The 23,768-nt window shown below is 34.6% G+C and overlaps 1 protein-coding gene across 1 annotated transcript in view; it reads left to right on the forward strand.

Annotated features, from left to right (window-relative positions):
* XPR1 (xenotropic and polytropic retrovirus receptor 1) overlaps window positions 1-23,768 on the forward strand; it is a 207,008-nt gene that overhangs the window by 12,455 nt on the left and 170,785 nt on the right. Inside the window, exon 2 of the mRNA XM_077763224.1 lies at window positions 14,047-14,098. Within this exon, the coding sequence (XP_077619350.1) occupies window positions 14,047-14,098 (52 nt within the window). The remainder of the gene's footprint in view (window positions 1-14,046; window positions 14,099-23,768) is intronic.

The raw sequence follows: 23,768 nt of genomic DNA on the forward strand, positions 1-23,768 counted from the left end.
ATACTGCCATTAGATATTTACTAGAAAATGTTTTCTCTAGAATTTTTTGGTCAGTATCATGGACTTTCAATAGTTCAGTTCTTGATAGATAGAGAAATTATAGGAAGTACATTGCTTTAGAGACCACTGAAATTGAAGTTATAATAACCCTGTAAGCTTGGGTAAGTCATTTAGGTTTTCTGTGTTACAGTATTCTCATCCTTAAATTGGACTTGATAATAATGCCTACTGAACTGACTTTATAATTGGAAAGCACTTAGGACGTGTATATGGTAAATAATAATACTGTGGGTAGTAAGTGTTGTATGTATATTTGCCATTATTACATATTTATCTCTAGTGGTTTGAAACTAACAGTTGAGGAGGGTCCTAGTTGACTTATTTATTCGTTTAATTTTTGTTTTTATCTCTATCTATCATCTATCTATCTATATCTCTCTCTGTTTATTGAGGGGGAGGGGCAGTGGGAGAGGGAGTAAAAGAATATTAAGCAGGCTCCATGCCTAGTGCGGAGTCCCACATGGGGCTCAATCTTACAGCTATGGGATCATGACCTGAACCAAAATCAGGAGCCAGTCACTCAACGGACTGGGCCACCCACGTGCCCTCTGATTTATTTATTCTTGAGACAACTTGGGGAAGGGAATCAGTGAAAACTCTAATTGGGAAAAAACAACTTAGATATTATTCATTAAATTATTGGACAAATGGTAGATGAAAGAATTTCATCTTTTTAAAAAAGCCTGGTATTTCATAGAACATAAAGTTTTTGTTATTACTTGTTGATGATTTTTGCTGAAATAAAAAGATTAATTTAAACATTTTTGAAAGTTTTTTAGTTTTTGGGATAGAAGAAAAACTGGGAAGAAACTTGGTAATTTTTTTTTCTTTCACCCTTTTGTTGTGAAGCCTTAGTATAATTGATTTATAAGCATTACAGTGTTAGAGAAAAAAAATATTTTAGGGGAAGAAATGATCAAAGGCAATATTTTGAAATTCTCCCTTTTCTTTCATTTTAGAGACAGTATTATTTAATATGGTGGGTTTTATGGAAGGAACACTTAATAAACCATTGTTTAACCAGCTTTAATGACAATGATTAAAATTTTTTAATGCTATGATATCAATGATTATTAATAATAATTTAATGCATATTTTTGAATCTGCTCTGTTAAACACAGAATATCCTATTAAAGTAACAACCTCCTTCCAAATGGTGTAATTTGCAAACGTATACAATATTTTAGTAGTTGGAACATTTTGTCATTAATATTTGGAATTAAATAAAAATATCATTGGTAGAGATAAAGTAATACTATTAAACACTTTTTAATTCATCACTTTTTAGTGCTTAGCACAGTGATTTTTAATGTAGGTGCTTTAATATTTACGCATTTTATAGTGGGTAAAGGAGGGAAGAATTCAGTATAAAGTTTTAAACCTAAGGAAACTGATAGAGAATAGCTATCTTTGGGAATAGTAAACTCATGAAATTAGATCTTAAATATGCTTATTTCATGTGTGAAATACCTATGTGTTGAAAAAGACCTAGAATTTGAAAAATGGTATTAAGAGATAAGATTATTATAATTGAGATAGTAATTAAAGTATTCACTAAGGGATAGTATGTAAGGTAAAAAAAATAAAGACTCAAATAGAAGAAATCTTGGAAAAGTACATGGTCACAAAACTCGAGTTGTAGAGATAAATGGATTATTAGCAGTGATACATTCTGTAAACAGGTCAGTAAGAATGAGAATTAAGAATAGGCCTTGGAGGGGAGGCTGGGTGGCTCAGTCAGTTAAGTGTCTGACTTCAGCTCAGGTTATGATCTTGCGGTCTGTGAGTCTGAGAACCTACTCCAGGTCCAGAGCCTGGAGCCTACTTCAGATTGTGTGACTCCCTCTCTCTCTGCCCCTCCCCTGCTCTGTGAATCCCTCTCCTTCTCTCCCTCTCTCAAAAAGAAATATTAAAAAAAAAAAGGCTTTGGATGTGACAATGGGAGCTTATTTGTGGATTCTGAATGTAAATTGTCTTTTGCAAACTATCTTCCAGGTTTCAAGAGGTTAAAGTCATTGAGACAACACGTATGTATGTATTTACCATTTGAGAAATTTGGCTACTAATAGAGTGAGGAAAATAAGAACTTTGAGGAACAAGTAGGATAAAGCAAAAGGTTCTTTGTGCGGATTTATGAGATTGGTTCATATATGAAGGCAGTAGAGAAAGTAGCTTTAATTCTATCTAAATTACTGACTTAATTGCATTTTCCTCGTTTATTGTCTGTGAGACCTTTACAAAGTGATTTATCTGAACTTCAGTTTTCTTGTGTGTAAAATGAGGATAATACTTAATTTTCAAGTTATTGTGAGAATATATGTAGTAATATATGAAAGTGCCAACAAGGGCCTGATCTATAGAAGATACTCTTCAGTAAAGTATAGCTGTTAATTTCTATCATTAAAAATAAGCCTCTGAAGTAACGTTTACTCATTTATTCAATAGACATTTTAGGGTGTTAGTACTTAATCTAAGAAGACTCTCTTTCAATGTCTTGAAATTTCTTGGAAATGAAATGATAGTAGCTGGGCTTGTAGAATCCATTGCTGAGCCAGGGTGGCTCAGTTGGTTAGTTGTCCACTCTTGATGTCAGTCAGGTCATAATCTCAGGGTTTGTGAGATTGAACCCCACATGGGGCTCTGTGCTGACAGCATGGAGCCTGCTTGGGATTCTCTCTCTCCCTCTCTCTGCTTCTCCCTCCACTTGCCTTTTCTCTCCTTCTCTCTCAAAATAAATAAACTGAAAAGTAAAAAAGAATTCATTGCCTGAGAAACTACCTTTTAACAAAATGAATTACTGTATTTCATAGTCTAGGATGCACACTCCCTTGTTTCACATTCCAGCACCTTTGAAATCGGGATTCATTTTACAGATGTCATAGTTTAATTGGTAATGCTTTTCTTTCTTAATGATTCATAAAATAATGGTGTGCTTTAACAATTGATGGTGTCTTAGACTCCATGAAATATGGTAGTATTTCATTAAGTACAAACATTTTGATTAGTAGTATTTTTTGTTGGGAATGTTATTCAGCCTGCAGAGGATACCCAATTTATTAAGGTTTTGTGATATTGAAATTGGAGCTGTGAAGTGGTCTGAGACCCATAGATTAGAAACCATTTTTGGGCTGTCTAGCTGGCTCACTTGGAACACCATGCTACTCTTAATTTTGGGGTCGTAAGTTCGAGCCCCACATTGGGTGTTGAGATTACTTAAAAAAAAATTTTTTTTATAATTTTTATAGACGTCAGAAACAGTATTGCAGTGCTGCAGAGCTTTTGGATTCCTTTTTGTTTTTGTTCAGTTAAACTGGCAAACTGTTACTAAGAGCAAAGTGAGAATTTTATGTTGTGAAAACTATTATTTTTGGGCAGAAAGCTAACATGTTTTACCAACCTATGTAAAACTTACATGTTTAAGAGCTGGAAGCCAAAAGCATTAAGAGCTTTTCATCTAGTAAATGAAAATGGTTTGAATTTTGTGTAGAGATAAAAGATAATGAAAATTGAGAAAACTAAGGAAGGACTTTGCATTTTGATAGTTCGTGAAACCAGAACGGCTATAAAAGAGTTCAATAAAAATAATAGCTAACACTTAACAGAATTAACTGATGAGCTGATTCAGATATTTAGGTTTTGTGTTACAAAGTCTGTGAAATGTACCAGTATATTTTAAATTTGTACTGCGCTAGATGCTGTGGCCTATAAAAACTGAGGTGAGGTTGTTCTCTGCTCTCAGAATTTACAGCTGTTACCACAATAAATGTAAGAATAAGCCATATAGTTTTAATTAGTTAGAAGAGAGCTTTTGTTATCAGCCTTATTTTATCATCAGAATAGTATCCTTAGACAAGAAAGATGCTGATTTATTCTGTCAGACCTGGTTCAGCTTAGAAATGTGGCTGTATGACTTCTCAAGGGCATTCAGTGTAAGTTAAATTACAATGTTGGTGGCTTTGATATATGGGAATGCAGTTTTACTTATTATTGCTAAATAAATCAGTTACTTGAAATTGTCATAATTTTTCTTTCCATTATTTTGTATATGTATAGGGGTAAGAATCTTAGCTACTTTGATCAAGATGAACAGAAGATGTTGGTATGATCTAATAACGTGTACGTTGTGTGATATAAAATTGTTTTTCAAATCTACCTCATGTATTAATTATCTCTTAATTAACAGATAATTATATACAAAATTACCCCAAAACTTAGTAGCTTAAAACAATTATAAACATTTATCTCATGCTGTTTCTGTGTGTCGGGAGTTTGGAAGCAGCTTAACTGGGTTGTTCTGGCTCAGGGTATTGTGTGAAGTTGCAGTCAAGATGTCAGCTGGGGTTGCAGTCATCTCAAGGCTTGACTGGGGCTGAGGGTCTAATTTGAGGATAGCTCACTTTGACGGTTTGCAGATTTGTGCTTTTTTTCAGAAGGCCTCAGTTCTTTACCACTCAGAACTCACCATAGGGCTGCTTCCCTTTTTTTTTTTCTCTTCTTCTTCTTTTTTTTTTTAAAGGCTGGCTTCCCCCAAAGTGGGTAATCCAAGAGAGAGAAAAGGAGAACCACGGTGTCTTTTAGGACTTAGTCTTGGAAACAGTATTCTGTCATTTATGCAATATTCTATTGGTTATATAGGTCAGCTCTATTTTGTATGGGAAGGGTTGCACAGGAACATTACTACTAGGAGGCAGGAATTTTTAGAAGGAATCATCTCAGAGGTTAGGTCCCACACCTGATATAAAAATCTAATGGTAGGAAAGTTTTGGAAATAAAAGAATATCAGAAAATTGAGTTGCCAAAATTAGAAGTAAATCTTAGAAAGTAAGTTTTCATTTGAAATAGTGGGCTATGTGTCTTTTTCTCAGCATGAATTATAGAAGGTACAAAACTTGGGCGGGATACTTTAGTAACCTGAGTTTCACATCTTCAGTGGTAAATGAGAATCACATTTTCATTAAGGTGTTAAAGCTCTGTGTTTAATAAAGTTAGAGTTAAAGCAGTGTATTTAAAAAATTCAAAATGATGCTTGATAGTAGGCATTCAGCAAGTGTAACTATGATTGCTTTTATTATTGATCAATATTTGTGGCTATCATTTCCTCAGCTCTCATGTATATTCAACCCAATGTAATCTAGCTCCTGCCCCATCACTCTTGTGAAACCATTGATTGATGGTCACAGGTTAGATCCTGATCCTCAGATCTAATAACCTCCTCTTAGTCTCTTTCTTTTTGATCTCTAAGCAGCTTTTTATTTTTTTTCCTTTAAAGATTACATATGGATAGTTTCAGTTATAGGTTCTAAAGTAGAAAGAGTGTAGGCATTCCAATGTTAGCTATTTTTCTTTATAATTCAGTTGCAACATTCCAATTAGATAGGTAGATGGATAGATAACATTCCAGTTAGACAGAAGAGATATCTATATTCATCATCCAGCTCAAGATACAGAAAAATTATTCCTTCCTTGTTATTTTACTTAGCTCACATGTTTCAGTTTTCTTTTTAAATTATTTTTCAACTTTATTGAGGCATAATTGACATAACACTGTAATTTTAAGGTGTATAACATATTGATTTAATACATCGATATATTGTAAAATGATTACTACCATAGCATTAGCTAACACCTCTATCCCATCACATAATTACCATTTCTTTTTTGTGGTGAGAACATTTAAGGTGTATTCTCTTCACAACTTTCAAGTATACAATAAAGTGTTATTAGCTGTAATCACCATGCTGTACGTTTAAATTTATATGCTGTAAATTAATCTTATAACTGGTAGTTTGTACCCTTTAACTAATATCCCCTCCACCCCACCCCCCTGCCTTTTCATAACCACTACTCTATCCTCTGTTTCTCTGAGCTTGGCATTTAAAATTCCGCATGTAAGTGGTATTATACGGTATTTCACTTATCATAATGCCCTCAAGAGTTATCCAAGTTGTTGCAAATGGCAGGATTTCCTTCTTTATCATGGCTGAGTAATATTCCATTGTATATGTATATACCACATATGTTTTATCCATTCATCTGTTAACCCTTAGGTTGTCTCCATGTCTTAGATAATGTGAATAGATGCTGCACCGAACACAGGGATGCAGATATCTCTTTGGTGTACAACATAGTGACTTGACAACTCTTACACATTAAGTCATGCTCACCACAAGTGTATCTACAATCTGTCACCATATAGCACTGTTACAATCCCATTGACTAATATCTCTTCCTTCCTGAAATGCTCCTTTAATTTTTGTGGCACTGTGTATATATACCTGACTTTTTTCTCATTGTCTTATCTGCTGCTTTGTATTCCAAAAGATTATGTCCTTGGCCCACTTTTCACTTTCTGAGAAATTATATTTACCTACAGTTTAGGCAGTCCTTTTTTATTTTAAGTAGGCTCCATGCCTGGGGGGGCTCAGACTCATGACCAAGAGTAGCACACTCTACCCCTACCGACTGAGCCAGCCAGGCGCCCTAAGCTTAGGCAGTTTCTTGTCACCTTTATATAGGTGATTCACAGTTCTTAACCACTAGCTCTGACCTGTCTTTTAAATTGCGTATCTCCAAGGCGCCTGGGTGGCTCAGTCAGTTAAGCTTCTGGCTCTTGATTTTGGCTCAGGTTATGATCTCAGGGTATGTGGGATCAAGACCCTTGTCAGGGTCTGTGCTGACAGTTTGGAGCCTGCTTGGGATTCTCTCTCTCCTCTTTCTCTCTACCCTTTCCCCACTTGCATGCTCTCTCTCTCAAAACAAATAAATAAACATTAAAAAATAAATTGTAGATCCCTATTTTCATCTGTATACTAACTATCTCAGTTTTTTTGTAGATACCAAAGTGGTTTATTATCCAATCTCCTCTCTGTTTTTGCTCAAGTTTTTTCTTTGGTGTTTTTCCAGGTCAGTCAGTAGTGTCACTAATCATCCTTCTTTTCACCTGGGCTCAAAGTCTTGGAAATCTTGAATTCCCTTAGTTCATGTTTAGTTGTTTGTCTAATCTTTCTTTTTTCCTTCTTGGTTTTTGCTTCTTGGTGTCCTCCTCTTTCCCATATTTCACCCCCCCAATTGCTACTTCCTTAAACTTTCAATATACTTTCTCATTTTTTCTTAAGTAACATATTGTGTTATAATTTATTTGTGTGACTCCTTGTTTGAGTCATCATTATTTTCTTTATACCCTGGCATAATGTACAGAGTAGAAATCCAATAATCATTGAATGAGTAAAGTTTGATAACTCCCTTAATGATTATTAATAATCTATAAATATGGTGCACTCTTTTATACAAGTACAAGCAAGGTGGCTAATGCACTGACTGTACAGTCATGTGGGGACCAAGTGACACAGATAATTAAAACATAAGATGGAAATATTAAGTGCTATAAATGGTTTCAAATAGAGTACTCCAGGATTTCAGAGGAGAGAGTGATGATTTCCAGCTGGAGAAATCAGGACAATGCATAAAAGAGGTTAAATTCGATCTAGACCTTGAGAAATGGTTAAGATTTGGAAGTTAGATTTAGAAGATGTGGGTAAAGTAAAGGATCCTAGTAGAGACAATAGTTGTAAACAAAGGCAAAGATGGAAGAAGTAATGAGGTTCCTAAAATGAGTAATAAATAACTCATTTTGGCTTTAGGGTCAGGTTGTGAAAGTGAAAGTGATTTTCTTCAGTTTGGAATATAAGCCTAGAAAGATAGTTTGAACCATTCTGGGTGCCTTAGAGGCCAGCAGAGGATTATGGACTTTATTTTGTCGCCATTGGGAAATCCTTGTAGGTTTTTAAGCAGGAGAATCAGATTGGTACTTTGGGAAGATTGATAAAGCAGCATTTTGTAAGATGTTTTAGAGAGATGAAAATCTATACGTTAGTAAACCAGTTCAGAGTTCACTGAAATAGAGTAGGTAAAAGGATAGGAGAGAATTTATGTAAATGAGGTTATTGGTAGTAATATTGGATGAACCAGATCATTAAACTCATGGTTGGAAAGAAGGAGAATATAAGAATGTTAACTCCACTAGGACAGAGATTTTTATTTTACTCGTGATGTATTCCAAGTGTCTAGAGCAGTGCCTCGCACATAGCAAATACCCAATAAATATTTGTTGAATGGGTGGTAACTGAGATTGTGAATCTCTGTGATTTGGATACTGGCAATGACATTAAAAGAAATGCAGAACATGAGAAGAGCATGTTTTAGGAAGAAATGAATTGAATTTTGGGCATTCTGCATTTGTGTTAGCAGACATGTGGCTGAGGATACAGATTTGGAAGATATTCACATAGAAAAGTAAAAGGTCAGTGAATATCAGAATATATTAGTGTAGTAATTTATAAATGTGAATATTCCAGATTAGTTCTTCCTATTATATATATTTTATACATTTAATAATTTCATTTATAATTTAATGTAATAACTTCTGCATATTGAATTGCCTTTTGCTGATGGGATGCTTTTAATATCCATGAAAATTATGAGTCATGCATAATCCTAATATATTGTAGATATTGGATTAAGTATGTACAAAAATACATTAATTTTAAACTTTAATATATTAGATTATAAGATTGTGTAAGAGTTTTTATTGATTATTTTTTATCAGCAAAAACAGAGTTAGATTAGTTTATTTTTATTTGGGGATAGAAATGAAGATTCTTTAGATGGTGATTCTTTGCATAGGACACATGAGAATGCTGGATGCCCTCCTGGGGTATATAATCTGGTTTACAGAACTGTCCTTAACGCATTAGTATCATGAAAACATGGCTGATTTCTAGATGATGAGACAAAGAAACCATGTCATATGTAACTGACTTGCACATTACTCACAGACTACCCGGGATTTCTGGTGAAAAAAATTAAAAAGGATATGTGAAAAGAGGAAGTAGAAACTGAAAAAGAAGTAATTGGAGAATATTTCTGGGGTGCTGTAGATCAGCTTATGATGTTCATGTTTGTTTGTTTGTTTTTAAAGTAGGCTTCACACCCAGCACAGAGCCCAACATGGGGCTTGAACTCACCACCGAGATCAAGACCTGAGCTGAGATCAAGAATCTGATGCTTAACTGACTGGGCCAACTGGGCGCCTGTCATGATATATATATTTTGAAGAATACATCAAAATTTTGTTATTCAGGAGTTCCAGTTAGAAGAATTTTCCAATTAAAAAAAAGTCTGATGTAAATTTTATTTAATTATTAAACACTGTTAAGAGGATTATGACTGTTTTAATGGTTTATAACAAATATCCCATTCCCTTCCTCTTTTAAATGCCTTTGTTTATTGCTTATTAATCAATAGTTAAATTCCAATGTGCTGACTTTGAGTGAATATTGAAGCCAATGAGAGCAACATAGGTTATTTAATTGATGGTGGTGATAATATTTATATATGAGGCTAATGGTGAGTTGATAGGAAGTGGGAATTTTTCTAGCCTCTGATCTTAGTTTGTGGAAAGGCCTGTAAGTTGGCCTGTGCTTTGGAAAGGAGATTAATGATGATATACTATGGTTATTAAAAATTAACAATGTAAGAAATTTGTATTGACAGTATTATTGAACATACATGTTAGGTTTGAACTAAACCCTATTTTGTGCAAAAGATATATATCTTATAGAAAGTTTAATATAATTAGAGACCTTGTTTAAAGTTATGCAAACTGGGATTTGCATGTATTTTCTTAGGAGTCTATAGGTTTCCTGTGAGAGTTAAAAATATAGTATGTTTATGACAGTGGTTTTCTGAAAACATAATAGCATATTCTAGATCATCTAGATCACCATCTTATAAACTGGCAAATGCCAGGAGATTGCAGTGCGTATGTTTATGCTTGTTTGATCATGTTGGCTCCAGGTAGCACTCTACTACTACTGTCGGACTGAGGCCTATCTAATCATAAATGATGTATTCATGTCCAAATAGACGGCCAAATGATGCTACATCCCACTGTGTGATGTAAGTTTTGTGGTAGTTCACAATGGATTAGCTAACTTTGAGTATCTTTATGTTCTAAGTATTCTTCATGTATAATCATGAATTATACTTAATATAAGGATTTGTGTTTTAAGAAGAGTTTTTAATTCTCATAATAGACCTGTGAGGTATATGAGATCACTTGTTTTATAGATGAGGACACTGATATACAGAGAAGTTAATTTTCCTGAAGTCACATAGCTATTAAGTGGTAGAGTTGGTTTTCATACACATTGTCTGACTCCATAGCTCCTAGCCACTGTATTAATGCTGCCTCATAGTAGAGGTACTAGGAGAATTGTATCACATCTGATAGTCATATGGGCATTCCAAATTCAGAAGAACAAGTATAATGACAGCATTGTATTCATGTTACCAGTTGAGATTTTGTTTCAGCAAACATCTTTTTTCCTGTCACATTAATGTTGTTGGTTGAATAGTATTGGTTTTGTAGTTGGGTTTGGATTTAATTTGTAAGCTACACTGTTAATGAGTTGTTATAAACGCTAACAGAGTTTTGTTTTAGTATGTTTCAGTATCCTAACAAAAATAATTTAACAAATTACTTTAGAGATGCTGATATAAAAGATTGTTTTGAATCTTTTGGAAATAAAAGAAATCTCTTGTAATGCACATGAATGTGTATTTATTTTATTATACAAATTCAGAGTTTTATATAAAGTACTGGATTTCTTTAAAGTAAAACAGCATAAATCTAGGAAATTCTTTGAATATATTATTTTGTATAGTTGGATGTACTGCTCCTAACCTAGGCAAGTGCTTTCATATTGTAGACAACAATCTATGGGTATAATATAGACATTACTTTGTAGGCTCTTGTCCCCTCGCAGTTTCTAATTGGAGCTGTTCTCTTGTCACAGGAATAAAATGGTATCCTGTTTATGGAGTTCTCTAGAGACTTATTACAATAAACAACTTAAAGGGTCTCTTATTTAGAGGAAACCTGAAGTAAGAAGCAAAAATAATTGTCCCTGATTTTACTCAGAGTTGTTTTGATTGAAATGAAATTATGATTCAGGTTTACAATCAAAATGAAGGCTATCATAATTTTTCTCTTTATAAAATTTTAATCATCTTTTAAAAATTTAATTTGATAAGCTTTCCTTTTGCAAATATAATTCATTTTCATTATATGTCACTAAGGTACTACTTAGTGTGAATTCTCAGTGTGCTTTGTTCATATTTAAAGTAATTCTCTCCAAAGAAGAAACGCTTTTGAATTCAAGAACTATTTATTGAGCTTCTATTGTATAGAGGCCACTCTGCTAGTCATTAATGGTTTATTTGGTTCCAGATAGCATCATTTAATTTTGGTATACATGCCTATTATACTCCAGAAGTAGAAAAACTTCATTCAGATATTTGAGTCTCTGGTATAACCTGCTGTTATGATAGATTTATTTCCATAAGAATTCTCTGGCTGAGTGTGTGTTCCTTACATTCTTCTATCTAGGGAGTTACTTTGCTGTAAGCAATCTATTAATTTACTTTCTTAAAATATCTGATGGAAGACTGTAACCTAACCAGCATTCTGCACTTGTGTAGAACTTTAATATAAAATTCTATTCCAAACTGACGTAAATAATTTCTGATGGGTGATAAAATCATCTAGACTAACTTCTCTTTTTAGGCTAGAAGTTAGTGGTTCCTGAGACATCTGAAATTGTAAAGAATATAATGAGTTTATATATATTTTTCTTAAAAGAAATTCTGTACCTTTGTCATACTCACTTAGGGCTTTTGTACACAAATAAATTTAAGGATTAGTGGTCAGTAAAGATGAGGCTGAGCTTCAAATGTAATTTTAGAAAAGTTGCGGCCCTGTAATGAAGGTTTTGTAAAAAAATGATTTTTGTTTTCTGTCACCACTTCTGACCAGTTCTGAGACCAGTACCCATTTCTCTGACACCAACTGGGTGTCTAATAACTTAGTTCAGTTCTGACACTAAATATCCAGAGTTAGCACAGACCCCATGGGTCAGGGCATAGTCCCACAAAACTGCTCTCGTTTGAGATACCAGCCATAAGTGTGGTTCCCAGAATACCCACACTTCTGCCTGACTGACTACAAATCTTTGGCTTTTGGTGATTGAACTCAATCCCCAGCCATTCTCTCTTCCTCAGAGATCTGGGGATGGTACTGAAATTTTTGACACTCTAATCACATTAATCAGGTGGTTGGTTTTTCTGGGGACCAGCCCCCCTCCTGAAGCTATCAGGGCCATTCCCTATTCCCCCCCCAAGAGCTACCTCATTAGTACACAAAATAGAGTAGATTCTAAAGGTTTTCAGAGCTTTATGCCAGGAACCTAAAACAAATAGCCAATATTTTTTATTATACCATAATTACATAACTGTTGTGACTCATTTTATATAGTAAATCTTACCGAATATTACAGATTTAAGCATGTACGATGTTAAAATTTTTAAGTATAGGGGCACCTGGCTGGTTCAGTCAGCTAAGTGTTCGACTTTGGCTCAGATCATAATCTCACAAGTTAAAGCCCGATTCAGGCTCTGTGCTGACAGCTCAGAGCCTGGAGCCTGTTTCAGATCCTGTGTCTCCCTTTATCTCTTGCCCCTCCTCCGCTATGCTCTGTCTCTTTGTCTCTCTCTCAAAAATAAATAAACATTAAAAAATTAAAAATTTTTAAGTATAATTTTCCTACAAAAATTTTTATAAAACATAGGTTAAAATTAACAAAAGTGAATTGATTAAGATTGTTAATTTTCCTTGCTTCACTGGCAGTCTTTTTTACTGTATATTGTCAGGCTTGGTTAGTAATAGAAGTAACTGGTTGGTCACTGGTATAAAACATATGGTAAATTTACTTGGGAAGAATACAATTTATTAGACTTGAATACAGAATGGGTTATCCTGGAGGTTTATTTCTTCTTTTTTGGGAGTTTAATATGCTTGAGTGAATCTAGGGCAGTGGTTCTGGGCATGGGGGTAGGGCTCGTTGATTTTGTCTCCCACAGGACATTTGGCAGTGTCTGGAGACATTTTTGGTTGTCACAAAGCTTTCGATGGAGGTATTGCTATTGGTATCTAGATGAATTTAGTGAGTTTCTAGATGGCAAGGATACTACTAAAAATCCCATCCACAGAACTGTCTCCCTGCCCCCAAAAAATTATCTGACTCCAAATGTCAATTGTTGAGGAATGCTGGAGGCCACTTTGGGTGACCATCAATGGTTAGATTGCATTGGAAGTTTTGAAGCTGTGGGACTGGATAAAGCCACCTGTTTATGAATGGCTCGTCAGCCCTGGAGCCTTATCCACTTGATTGCTTCTACTGTTTTGATAGGTATAGTGAATTACTTTTCATTCCTGTCCCCAAATCACTTATTGGGAGACCAAACTGCAACTATCCAAATTACCTAAATATGGTTGGCAGTTAATTCACTGGTTTGGATAAAAACAATAAAAGCTGTAACTCATGGAGGACTTTCCAAACCTCCATTGAAGAGTATTTGTATCTAAGATAAAAAGAATTCTGGAGATTGTCTACATAGCAATGTGAATGTACTCGACACTGCTGAATTGTTCACTTGAAAATGATGCTGAATTTTATGTTACATTTATGTTACTACAATTACAAAATTTGTATCCACTGTTTTATATTTTCTTAAGCAATGTTCCCTGTGTTTCTCAAGGACCATTGTTCTCAGTTTCTATCACTATTTTCTTTCAGTCAAGAGAGTTTATGATCTCTCAGGAGATTTTTCATTCTTTTCCAAATGACTTTTAATTTTTAAAGTGTACATATTAACCGTTTTCTTAAAGATTGAAAAATACTGGATTGATATGAAGGTATAATATATGGGTTTTAACTTTATTAAAGTTAATTGAAGTATTTACTAAATTCTCAATTTAGGGAATCATGTAGTCATGTCTGGATATTGAAAAAGAAGTACTTGTTTAGCTTCAAAGGCTTTAATGTAAAAATTCCTTGTGATTTCATGAACTTTTCTTTTTTCTAATAGGCTTTCAAGGATATGCTGTATTCAGCTCAGGATCAGGCACCTTCTGTGGAGGGTAAGATGCTTTAACCCCTAACTTAGTCACATAAAACCCCTTTTTAAGGAAAGATATTTCAAAGTGAATAGTATAAAACTAATATATCTAGCCCTAATATATAGATCTTTTATGCTTTTTAAAAATAAATTTATGATTACTTTATATTTCAATCAAACTTTCTTGTTCGTTTAGCTCACATTTATCTTATGATGGTCTCTTAGTATCTTCTTAAATCACCTTAACATTTTGAATCACAGTTACGCAGTGTATTTGGTTTAAACTCAGTTTTTGTGTCATCCCCGTTCCCACCAGTATATTTTATATCCAGCCTTTAGTGAATCGTTAATCCATACTTAGTCTGAGCAGCATAGTTTTTCCTTTCTATTTGTGCCATGTCTTTAGATTGGGATTAGTAAAAAAAAACAATGAAGCATATTTACGACGCATATGTGTGTGTAGGTGATGTAAGCATGTATGTGTATGTATGTGTGCAGTTTTGCTGTCATAAAATCACTGACCTAAGGACAGTAGTTATCTCTCTCAAATTATCTTTATTGATCTTTTTTGTTACCTCAACTTCTGCTCACCAGCTCATTCTTTATGGGTTTAACCTTTGATAGGTTTGTAGAGTTGTAATTTAAAGTTGTAAGAGTTCTTGTGTCATTAAATAACAACTAATTCAACAGTTATTTCTTGAGGGAGTGTTCCCTCTGGCGCTGAGTAATCTTTTAAAATTTTACACCACATTTTTCAGGAGAGATGTATGTGAAAAAGTATATGTCAAGAATAATCTAGAGAGTGTGTACAGATTAATATATTTTATGAGGTACCAAACTGAAATTCTATGAAGTCATTCTAGTGACAAGCTTTTGGAGACTTATTTTTACAACATGTAACAGATACTAAAGTTGTTTAATAAAACTATAGATCTATAATTAAAAATCTCATTTCTTCAATGACATAGAAATTTACATCTTTCATCTCTAACCGTTCTGAATTCAAAATGTGTATCCTTAAACATCTTGAAATCTTTACCAGGGTGTTGGCACTTAGGTATTATTAGTTTTATAGGATGTTACTGAATTTTGGATTATAATATACTTTAACTTTCTAATGTTCAATGGAAGACACTTAAGATTGATCAAAATGTTTAGTTCTTTATTGGGTTATTCCTATTTTATGTGACATAAAGAGTACCTCTCAAAATACTTTGAGTGTAATAAAAATGAAATTACATGGAAGTTTAACTGATTAAAGAATCAGTTAATTAAATCATCCTGTTTAACTTCACTCTTGGTTCTTTTAATTTTATTCTCAAGGTCAGGCTACTTATCTTTAGTTTATTTTCATTTTTGTTTTAAGTTTTACCATCCAGTTTGTAACAAATGTATTCTGACAGGTATTGGAAGTTCTGGTGATCTTTATTCCTTCATGGTGGCTCATGTTGCTAGTAATTTTCATACACTTTTAGCTGTTATTAGAGAAGAACTGAATTCTGTGGAAGTATGCTAAAATGACAAATACTTATAGCTAAGAACTTTTTTTATATCATTGCCCAGAGGCATTAAGTTCTTTGGACCCTGTTATAAAGGGAGTATTGTGGGCTGGTCATGCAGATGTCTGTGCTACTTTCACGGGGAATATTCCATACTTGTTTGTTCTTTCTGTTCTCAAATTATAGCCATGTAATTTTTATTTTCTTAAAATGAATTTTTCTGTTTTGAGATACTTGAGAATTGAAGATATTGAAAAGTGGTGGTTTAAAGAAGTGTGTTCTATGTGGTATTGAGGTTAGAAAATGTTAAAGTGACTATCATTTTGACTCATTTGATTCTGGTACTGTATTAATGATAATTTATTTTGAGAGAATGCACGCACATGGCAGAGAGAGAATTGCACGCTGTCAGCACAGAACCGAATATGGGACTCAATCTCACAAACTGTGAGATTATGACCTGAGCCAAAACCAAGAGTTTGGATGAGCCACCCAGGTGCTGCCTATGTTTCTTTAATTTTTTAAAATTTTTAAATTTTTTTTTATTTTTAGAGAGAGCATGCAAGAAGGGGAGAGGGGCAGAGGGAGAGGAAGAGGGAGAGAGAGAATCTTAAGCAGGCTTCAAGCTCAGTTTAGAGCCTGATATGGAGCTCGATCCCACAACTCTGGGATCATGACCTGAGATGAAATCTAGAGTTGGATTTTCAACTGACTGAGCCCCCAAATTTTATCATTTTTGCTAGGACTTGATTATCTTTTTTGAATATTGTCTTTTTCTTTTCACTTTCTTTTTTTTTCCTATACCTTAAGTTTTTAATAAACTTAAAACTTTTGGTGCCACTGAGCAAGTTTTTTTTTTATCTTAAAACTGAAGTATACCATAGCATACCATAAGTTGTGGCTGTTTTAATTCAGTTTAATACTGTTTGTCTTGTTTTACAAGTACTGATACTTCGTTCCCATCTCAGACCAATTAAAATCTGTGAGTGAAGCCCATGCATTGGTGATTTTACACTCTCCCACGTGATGGTAATAATAATCAAAGTTGAGAACCACTGCCTTAAATTTTATTATTTATTTATTTATTTTTTAAATGTTTTATTTATTTCTAGGAAAGAGAGAGAGACAGCGTGAGCAGGGGAGGGTCAGAGAGAGAGAGGGAGTCACAGACTCTGAAACAGGCTCCAGGCTCTGAGCTGGCAGTAGCACAGAGCCCAACGCGGGGCTCGAACCCACGAACCGTGAGATCATGACTTTAGCGAAAGTCAGGCGCTTAACCAACTAAGCCACCCAGGCGCCCCCCCCCCCCCTAAATTTTAAATAATTTTTGATCAATATGGTTAATGTGAATTTCTTTTAAACAGTAATTGGGTTTATACGCTTCTTAAGTTCATTGATATTTTAGTTACTCTATTAGAATATGGGAGTATTGTTGTTTAAAGCATTCAGAGGACATTGATCTTTTTTAAAATGTTTATTATATTGAATTGAATCTAAGTAATAGCAGTACTGATTACATTTGTTAAGTGGTTATAATGTAACATCATTATTAAAATTAAACATTTTTGCTGATTTGTTATATTAGATGAGTTATAGTAAAATAAGCAGCTTCCTCACATTTCATACTACTTTTGTTTAAGATAGAACGGATTTATAATTATAGTCAAAGAACGGTGATTTGAAATGGATTTTGTAAGAGTGAAGTGGTTTATTTGATAAAATGCTTAGAATATGAAAGTGTTTGTTAATAAGAAGTTGACCACAGACAATTTTTTATACTAGTGAATTATTTCCTTCCACTTCTGTAAGACATTTCAAGATAGTGCCTTTACTCTTCATTAATAAAGTGAGCTTTTTCCTCATTTAAAAGTAAACCAACCAAACAAAATAATTTCAATGAATTAAGAAGTCAGGACATGTTCACTTAAAGTTGCTTGTTTTACTCAAATAAATAGATATTCAGATAATGGTATTTTGCTTCTTTCATCCTTTGAGAGTGAATTTCATGGATCACATATACATTGATTTATGGAAAATAAAGTGTCTCTTTTTATTTAAAATAGATTTCTTATTGCGGCATTTGGATAGCTCATTTGGTTAAGCATCCGACTCTTGGTCTCAGTTCAGGTCATGATGTTGCAGTTCATGAATTTGAGCCCTGCCTTGAGCTCTGTGCTAACAGTGTGGAGCCTGTCTCTCTTCCTGTCTCTCTGCCCTTCCCCTGCTCGCTCTCACTCTCTCTCTCAGAATAAATAAACTTAAAGAAAGTTTTAAAATAGATGTCTTATAATTGTAATTAGGAAATACTCATATTCTGAAATAATATACATAAGAAAGCTTAAGGACTTATTTTTAGGCATTCCTTATCAACTTTAATCTCTTTTGATATATTATTATTTACTCTTCTGTGTAATCGCTATTATTTTGATAACTATTTACATTTGGAAATATATGACTGAAAAAGTGACAGAATTCTGTGTTAAAGTTTATACATTTTATTGGTTTTTATTTTTATTTTTTTAATGTTTATTTTTGAGAGAGAGTGAGAGAGCACAAGCAGGGGAGGGGCAGAGAGAGAGGGGAACAGAAGATCCAAGGTGGGCCCTGCGCTGACAGCAGAGAGCCCAGTATGGGGCTCAAACTCAAGGAACTGAGATCATGACCTGATTGCTCTTGGCCTTTTGACCAAGATCAAATGTGAGATCATGACCTGAGCTGAAGTCGGATGCTCAACTAACTGAGCCACCTAGGTGCCCCTTATTGGTTTTTAAATGGCATAAATAATTATAGCATTTTACTATTTAATTTTTTTTTCTGCAGAAAGACTTAGAGAGCAGCATAGCCTTACAGTAGAATGAGAATATTAAAGTTCTAGAATTGTGGATTTTTCTTAGTATAGAGAACAGATACACACTTAGAATCCTGGGGTCAGTCTTTAATGGAGTAGTATTTTAAGGTATAGTCTGAGGTGATAATGTAGCATTTCTTTAAAACCAGTAGAGAAGCAGGTGATACAAGATCTTAGTTTCAACATTTTGCATTTTGTTGTCTTGATGCCAAATGTAGAGTTTCATCTGATTGCTGAAAAATCATATTTTATAAGCTATTAAGTTACTGTATATTATTTGTAAGACATTAAACTACTTTTTGTGTTTTTACATGCTGGCTATGCTTCCTTTCAAAGATACATGAAATAGACATAAATTTGAAAAATATATAAATTGTTGGAGAATTTTTTAAATATATGTCTACCAGGTAGAATATATTATTTATTAAATATAATTTATTGTCAGGTTAGTTAACATGCAGTGTATACAGTGTACTCTTTTGCTCTGGGGGTAGATTCCCATGATTCATTGCTTACATATAACATCCAGTGCTCATCCCAGCAAGTGCCCTCCTCACTGCCTATCACCCATTTCCCCCTCTCCCCTGTCCCCTCATCAACCCTCTGTTCTCTGTGGAATATATTTTTTAGACTATTTGAATTAAAATCAGAAGACCTACTGAAAACAAACCTTTGTAAACAAAGATTTTCCTTTCACATTTTGCCTGCTGTTGTCTTATAAAGTATTCTTTTTGATGGGAGAATATATAGCTGATGTTAGCCTAATATAGCTTCTGATTCAGTTGGCTTAATATGGTTATTTGATTTTCTGAGGTGGAATGAATAGATACAGTGAAGGACACGAGTCTCTGACCATTATTAGACTAGTCTCTGCTACTCTGCCATTTCTTTAGTCTCCCCCCGCCTCCCCAGTCTTATAAACAGGTTTTGTTGGATCATTTTTGCTTAGGCTCCCTCTGCTTATTCAGCTTGGTTAGCAGATGTGTTACAGTCTCCCTGAGCTCCTTAGAATTCAGCTCTTAGTGGCATTGAAGATGAAAGTATGCTTGTAAATTATTCATTCCGATTATATGCTTGAATGGACCGAGTCCACTTTAGGCATCTTCTTCTCCCTCACCTCTGTCTTCAGGTCTTTGTTGTTTTAACAGATGTGAGCTTGCTTTTTAGTCCTAGAGGATGGAGGATTGAATTGTATTCTAAAATTCATGAAGTAGTTTTTGCATGTATACAATTACTATCAAATCTATGCATTCATAATATATTACTTTTCTCATGATACTTGTAATCTTGTATCTCCCCTCCATCCCAGTTTTCCATTTTATTATCTTGTCATTATCTCCTTAAAAATTATTTACATGACTCTTCTGAACTAGAAATAAAATCACTTGGTATTTATAATATAGGGAGAGCTATATCTAATATGCTACATTTTCAGGTAAGCAATAGCAGGAGAGTGTCCTTTCTAAGTTCCACTTGTCTGTTAGTGTTGTTGAATCATTTATTATCAATTTTCAAAAATCATTCTGCTTGTAGTGGGTTAAGACTTGGGGATTAGTATACCAGGGACTAATAGAGTTTAACCCTAAAAATGAGACACTAGATTCGTTTGTAGTCATTGCAACCTTATTTTGAGAGCCATTGAGAAATAGAGATGGCTAAGAGTGAAAGTTGAGGCAAGAGCCAAGCCAACAAGATAATTGTCATCTCTTTAAGAATGATATATTTTTGGAGTGCCTAGGCGGCTCAGTCCATTAAGCGTCCAAATTTGGCTCAGGTCATGATTTAGCAGTTTGTGGGTTTGAGGCCCATGTTGGGCTCTGTGCTGACAGCTCAAAGCTTGGAGCCTATTTCAGATTCTGTGTCTCCCTCTCTCTGCCACCCCACCCCACCCCACCTTGCACTCTGTCTTCTCTGTCTCAAGAATAAATAAACATTAAAAAAATAGAATTATAAAATTTTTAATCCTCCATTATCTTCTCTAAGAAATGATGAAAAGATCTGATTGATATTCAAGCCATGTAATGGAGTTTGTTCGTTTGTTTGTTTCCTTCCTTCCATCCCTCCCTCCCTCCTCCCATCCATCCATCCATCTTTCTTTCTTTCTTTCTCTTTCTTTCTTTCTTTCTTTCTTTCTTTCTTTCTTTCTTTCTTTCTTTCTTTCTTTCTTTCTTTCTTTCTTTCTTTTCTTTCTTTCTTTCTTTCTTATTAAAAAAATTGAAGTTTAGTTGACCCACTAGATTAGTTTCAGATGTATAATGAAGTTATTTCTGAAGGGTGCTATTTCATGTTTACAGTGGAGAAGAATTGCATATTCATTTATCTTGTGGAAATGGTAGCTTCTAGGTAGTATTATTACCTTAAAAAATAATGTTGTGTGTTCTTTAAAGGTGCCACTAAACTTAAACCAGTTCACTAGTAGGAAAGATGTGCTTCTGAATAGTAAATAGCATTACTCTTCAAGCTGATGAAATTCCATCTTCTCTTTCACAAAAGGAGAATTAAATGTAATTGGATGCTTAGTGCTAGAAGATAAAATAACAATGTAAGTGGTCGTAAGATGATGTGACAAAAGTGTCAAGTTAGAGTAGTATACAGGTAGGAAGCTAGAAGAAATAAAGAAATGCTTGGGATGCAGGTTTATAATCCTTTCTTTCCACACCATAGAATAAAGTATTTCCAGTGTTTCAATTTTTCCTTCCCTTATAAAAATCAGTAACATAGAATGATACTGTGTCATTTACCACACAGTGGGGTTTTTTTTTTTTTTTATGCTAAGTTTGAAGGAGGGTCATGAAGCAGAGAGGGGATAATTACAAAAAATTAAATTATGAAACAAAAAGGCTCTGAGAATTATTGGTATATACTCTCCATTATAGAGGAAAAGACAATGCACCAGGTGCATGAACCTGGTGATTTCAGATAGAGTTTCCAAACTAGCTATTAGACATCTGAAACATTGTTAAAGCTTTCAGATGGCAGAGTTTAAAGTAAGATAAATTCTTCTTTATGTCCCCGCCCCCCCCTTTTTTTTTCCTTTGGGCAGGGCCACTTTAGCTGTTTAATGAGAGAATGCCACTGAGAAAGGTGGAAAGAAACATCAAAATTATGATCAGTGAGCAGTTTCCAGCAGTAGGTATACATCACTGAATAAAAGAAACAAAAATTCCTGGCTTCAAAATGAAAAATATGCTCAAAAATTATTTAGATTCACAATAACTTCTAATTATTGAGCCAATATGAGGAAGGACTAGGTAGTCAGTATTTGAAAGAGTAGATAATTCCTTGTATTAGTTTTCTGTGGTTGTTTTAACATTTTACCACAAACTTAGTGGCTTAAAGTAAGAGAAATTTATTCTCTTATAGTTCTGGAGGCCAGAGTCTGAAATCAAGGTGTTGGCAGAGCTACATTCCTAGAGCTTTGCCTCTTCTCACCTCCAGTGGTTGCCAGCTTCCTTGGCTTGTGGCCACTTCACTTCAATCTCTGCCTCTTCACTTTGCCTTCAACGTTGTCTCTTTATTCTTCTTGTGTCTAAGGATATATGTAATTAGATTTAGGGCCACCTAGATAATTCAGGATGATTTCATCTCAGGATCATTAATTATATGTTAAAACCCTTTTCCCAAATAAGAACATCACAGGTTCCAGGGATTTGACATGGATATCTTTTGGCTGGGGGTGGTGATGGTGGTACATCTTTGTCCTGCTATATATATATCCCTAAATGTAAATTGAAAAAATACATTGTAATGTCCTTATTTCAAATTGTGAACCATGTCTATAGGTCCAAATGAGGCATTTGCTTTTACATTCTGCTCTAACCACTTTGAAAGGAACCGCCAAATGATGTCAAAGAAAAATTCAGGCATGACACCCAGAAAGTGAAAAACTGGCCGATAGATAGTTAGGCTTAAGTGTATAAATTTTATTTTCTTAACGTTTTATTTATATCTGAGAGAGAGAGAGAGGCAGCATGAGCAGGGGAGGGCCAGAGAGAGAGGGAGACACAGAATCCGAAGCAGGCTCTAGGCTCTGAGCTAGCTGTCAGCACAGAGCCCAATGCGGGGCTCGAACCCACGAACCCTGAGATCATGACCTGAGCTGAAGTTGGATGCTCAACCGACTGAGCCACCCACGTGTACCTAGGCTTAAGTGTATAAAATGGAGGTTATCTGCTTGTAACCAGAGTTACCTGCAAAGTATTTCAAACCATCCCTTCTAAGAATTTCTTTTATATTTCTAGTATCTTTCTTAGAGGAGACAAACAAGGAAAAAAAAGCAAACTTCTTCCTAGCATACAAGTTGAGTGTCTCCCCTTCCCTCCAAAATTTCTATTACAAGAATTTTTCAAGACACATGGATGTAGAGAATGTATACAGAATCCCATTTACCCATCACCCAGCTTTAGTCATTATCAATACAATGCCTAATCTTCTTTTTTTCCCTTCTAATTCGTTTGAAGCTAATTCCAAAAATTATATCATTTTATCTGTAAGTATTTTTAAAGGATAATCTCTGCCCCATTACCAAAATACAATTATTACACATGAAAATATTAATAGTAATTTCTTAGTGTTATTAAATATCTGACAGGATTTACATTTCTGTCATTATTTTATACTTTTTTTTAAAAAAAATTCATTTTTGGGGCACCTGGGTGGCTTAGTCGGTTAAGTGTCTGACTTTCACTTAGGTCATGATCTCGCGGTTCGTGGGTTCGAGCCCCGCATTGGGCTCTGTGCTGACTGCCAGCTCAGAGCCTGGAGCCTGTTTCAGTCTGTGACTCTCTCTCTCTGACCCTCCCCTGCTCATGCTGTCTCTCTCTCTCTCTCCCTCCTAGAAATAAATAAAACATTAAAAAAAATTTTTTAAAAAATTCATTTTTGGGGCACCTGGGTGGCTCAGTTGGTTAAGCATTAGATTCTTGATTTCAGCTTGGTCATGATCTCATGGTTCATGGGATTGGGCCTCCTGGGGCTCACGCTGACAGCATGGAACCTGTTTCGGAATCTCTCTTTCTCCACTTCTTCCTCCCCCCCCCCCCCCCCCCCGTGTGTGTGCGCGCGCACATGCTCTCTCTCAAAATAAGTAAACATTAAAGAAAACAGTCACTTGTTTGAATAGGAACTCACATAAGATCCATCATATGATGCATTGCAAATTGATTATTAAGTTACTTAATTCTCCATTGATTTATAGCAGCACCATCCAATATGGTAGATATATGTGGCTATTTAAATTTAAATTAATTGAAATTAAAATGAAATATTCTGATCCTTAATCACACTACCACCATATCAAGTCCTCAGTAGCCACATGAGGTTAGGGGCAAACTTATTGGACAGCA

This window comes from Crocuta crocuta, unplaced genomic scaffold (genome assembly GCF_008692635.1).
Source record: "Crocuta crocuta isolate KB4526 unplaced genomic scaffold, BGI_CrCroc_1.0 scaffold3, whole genome shotgun sequence".
NCBI lineage: Eukaryota > Metazoa > Chordata > Mammalia > Carnivora > Hyaenidae > Crocuta > Crocuta crocuta.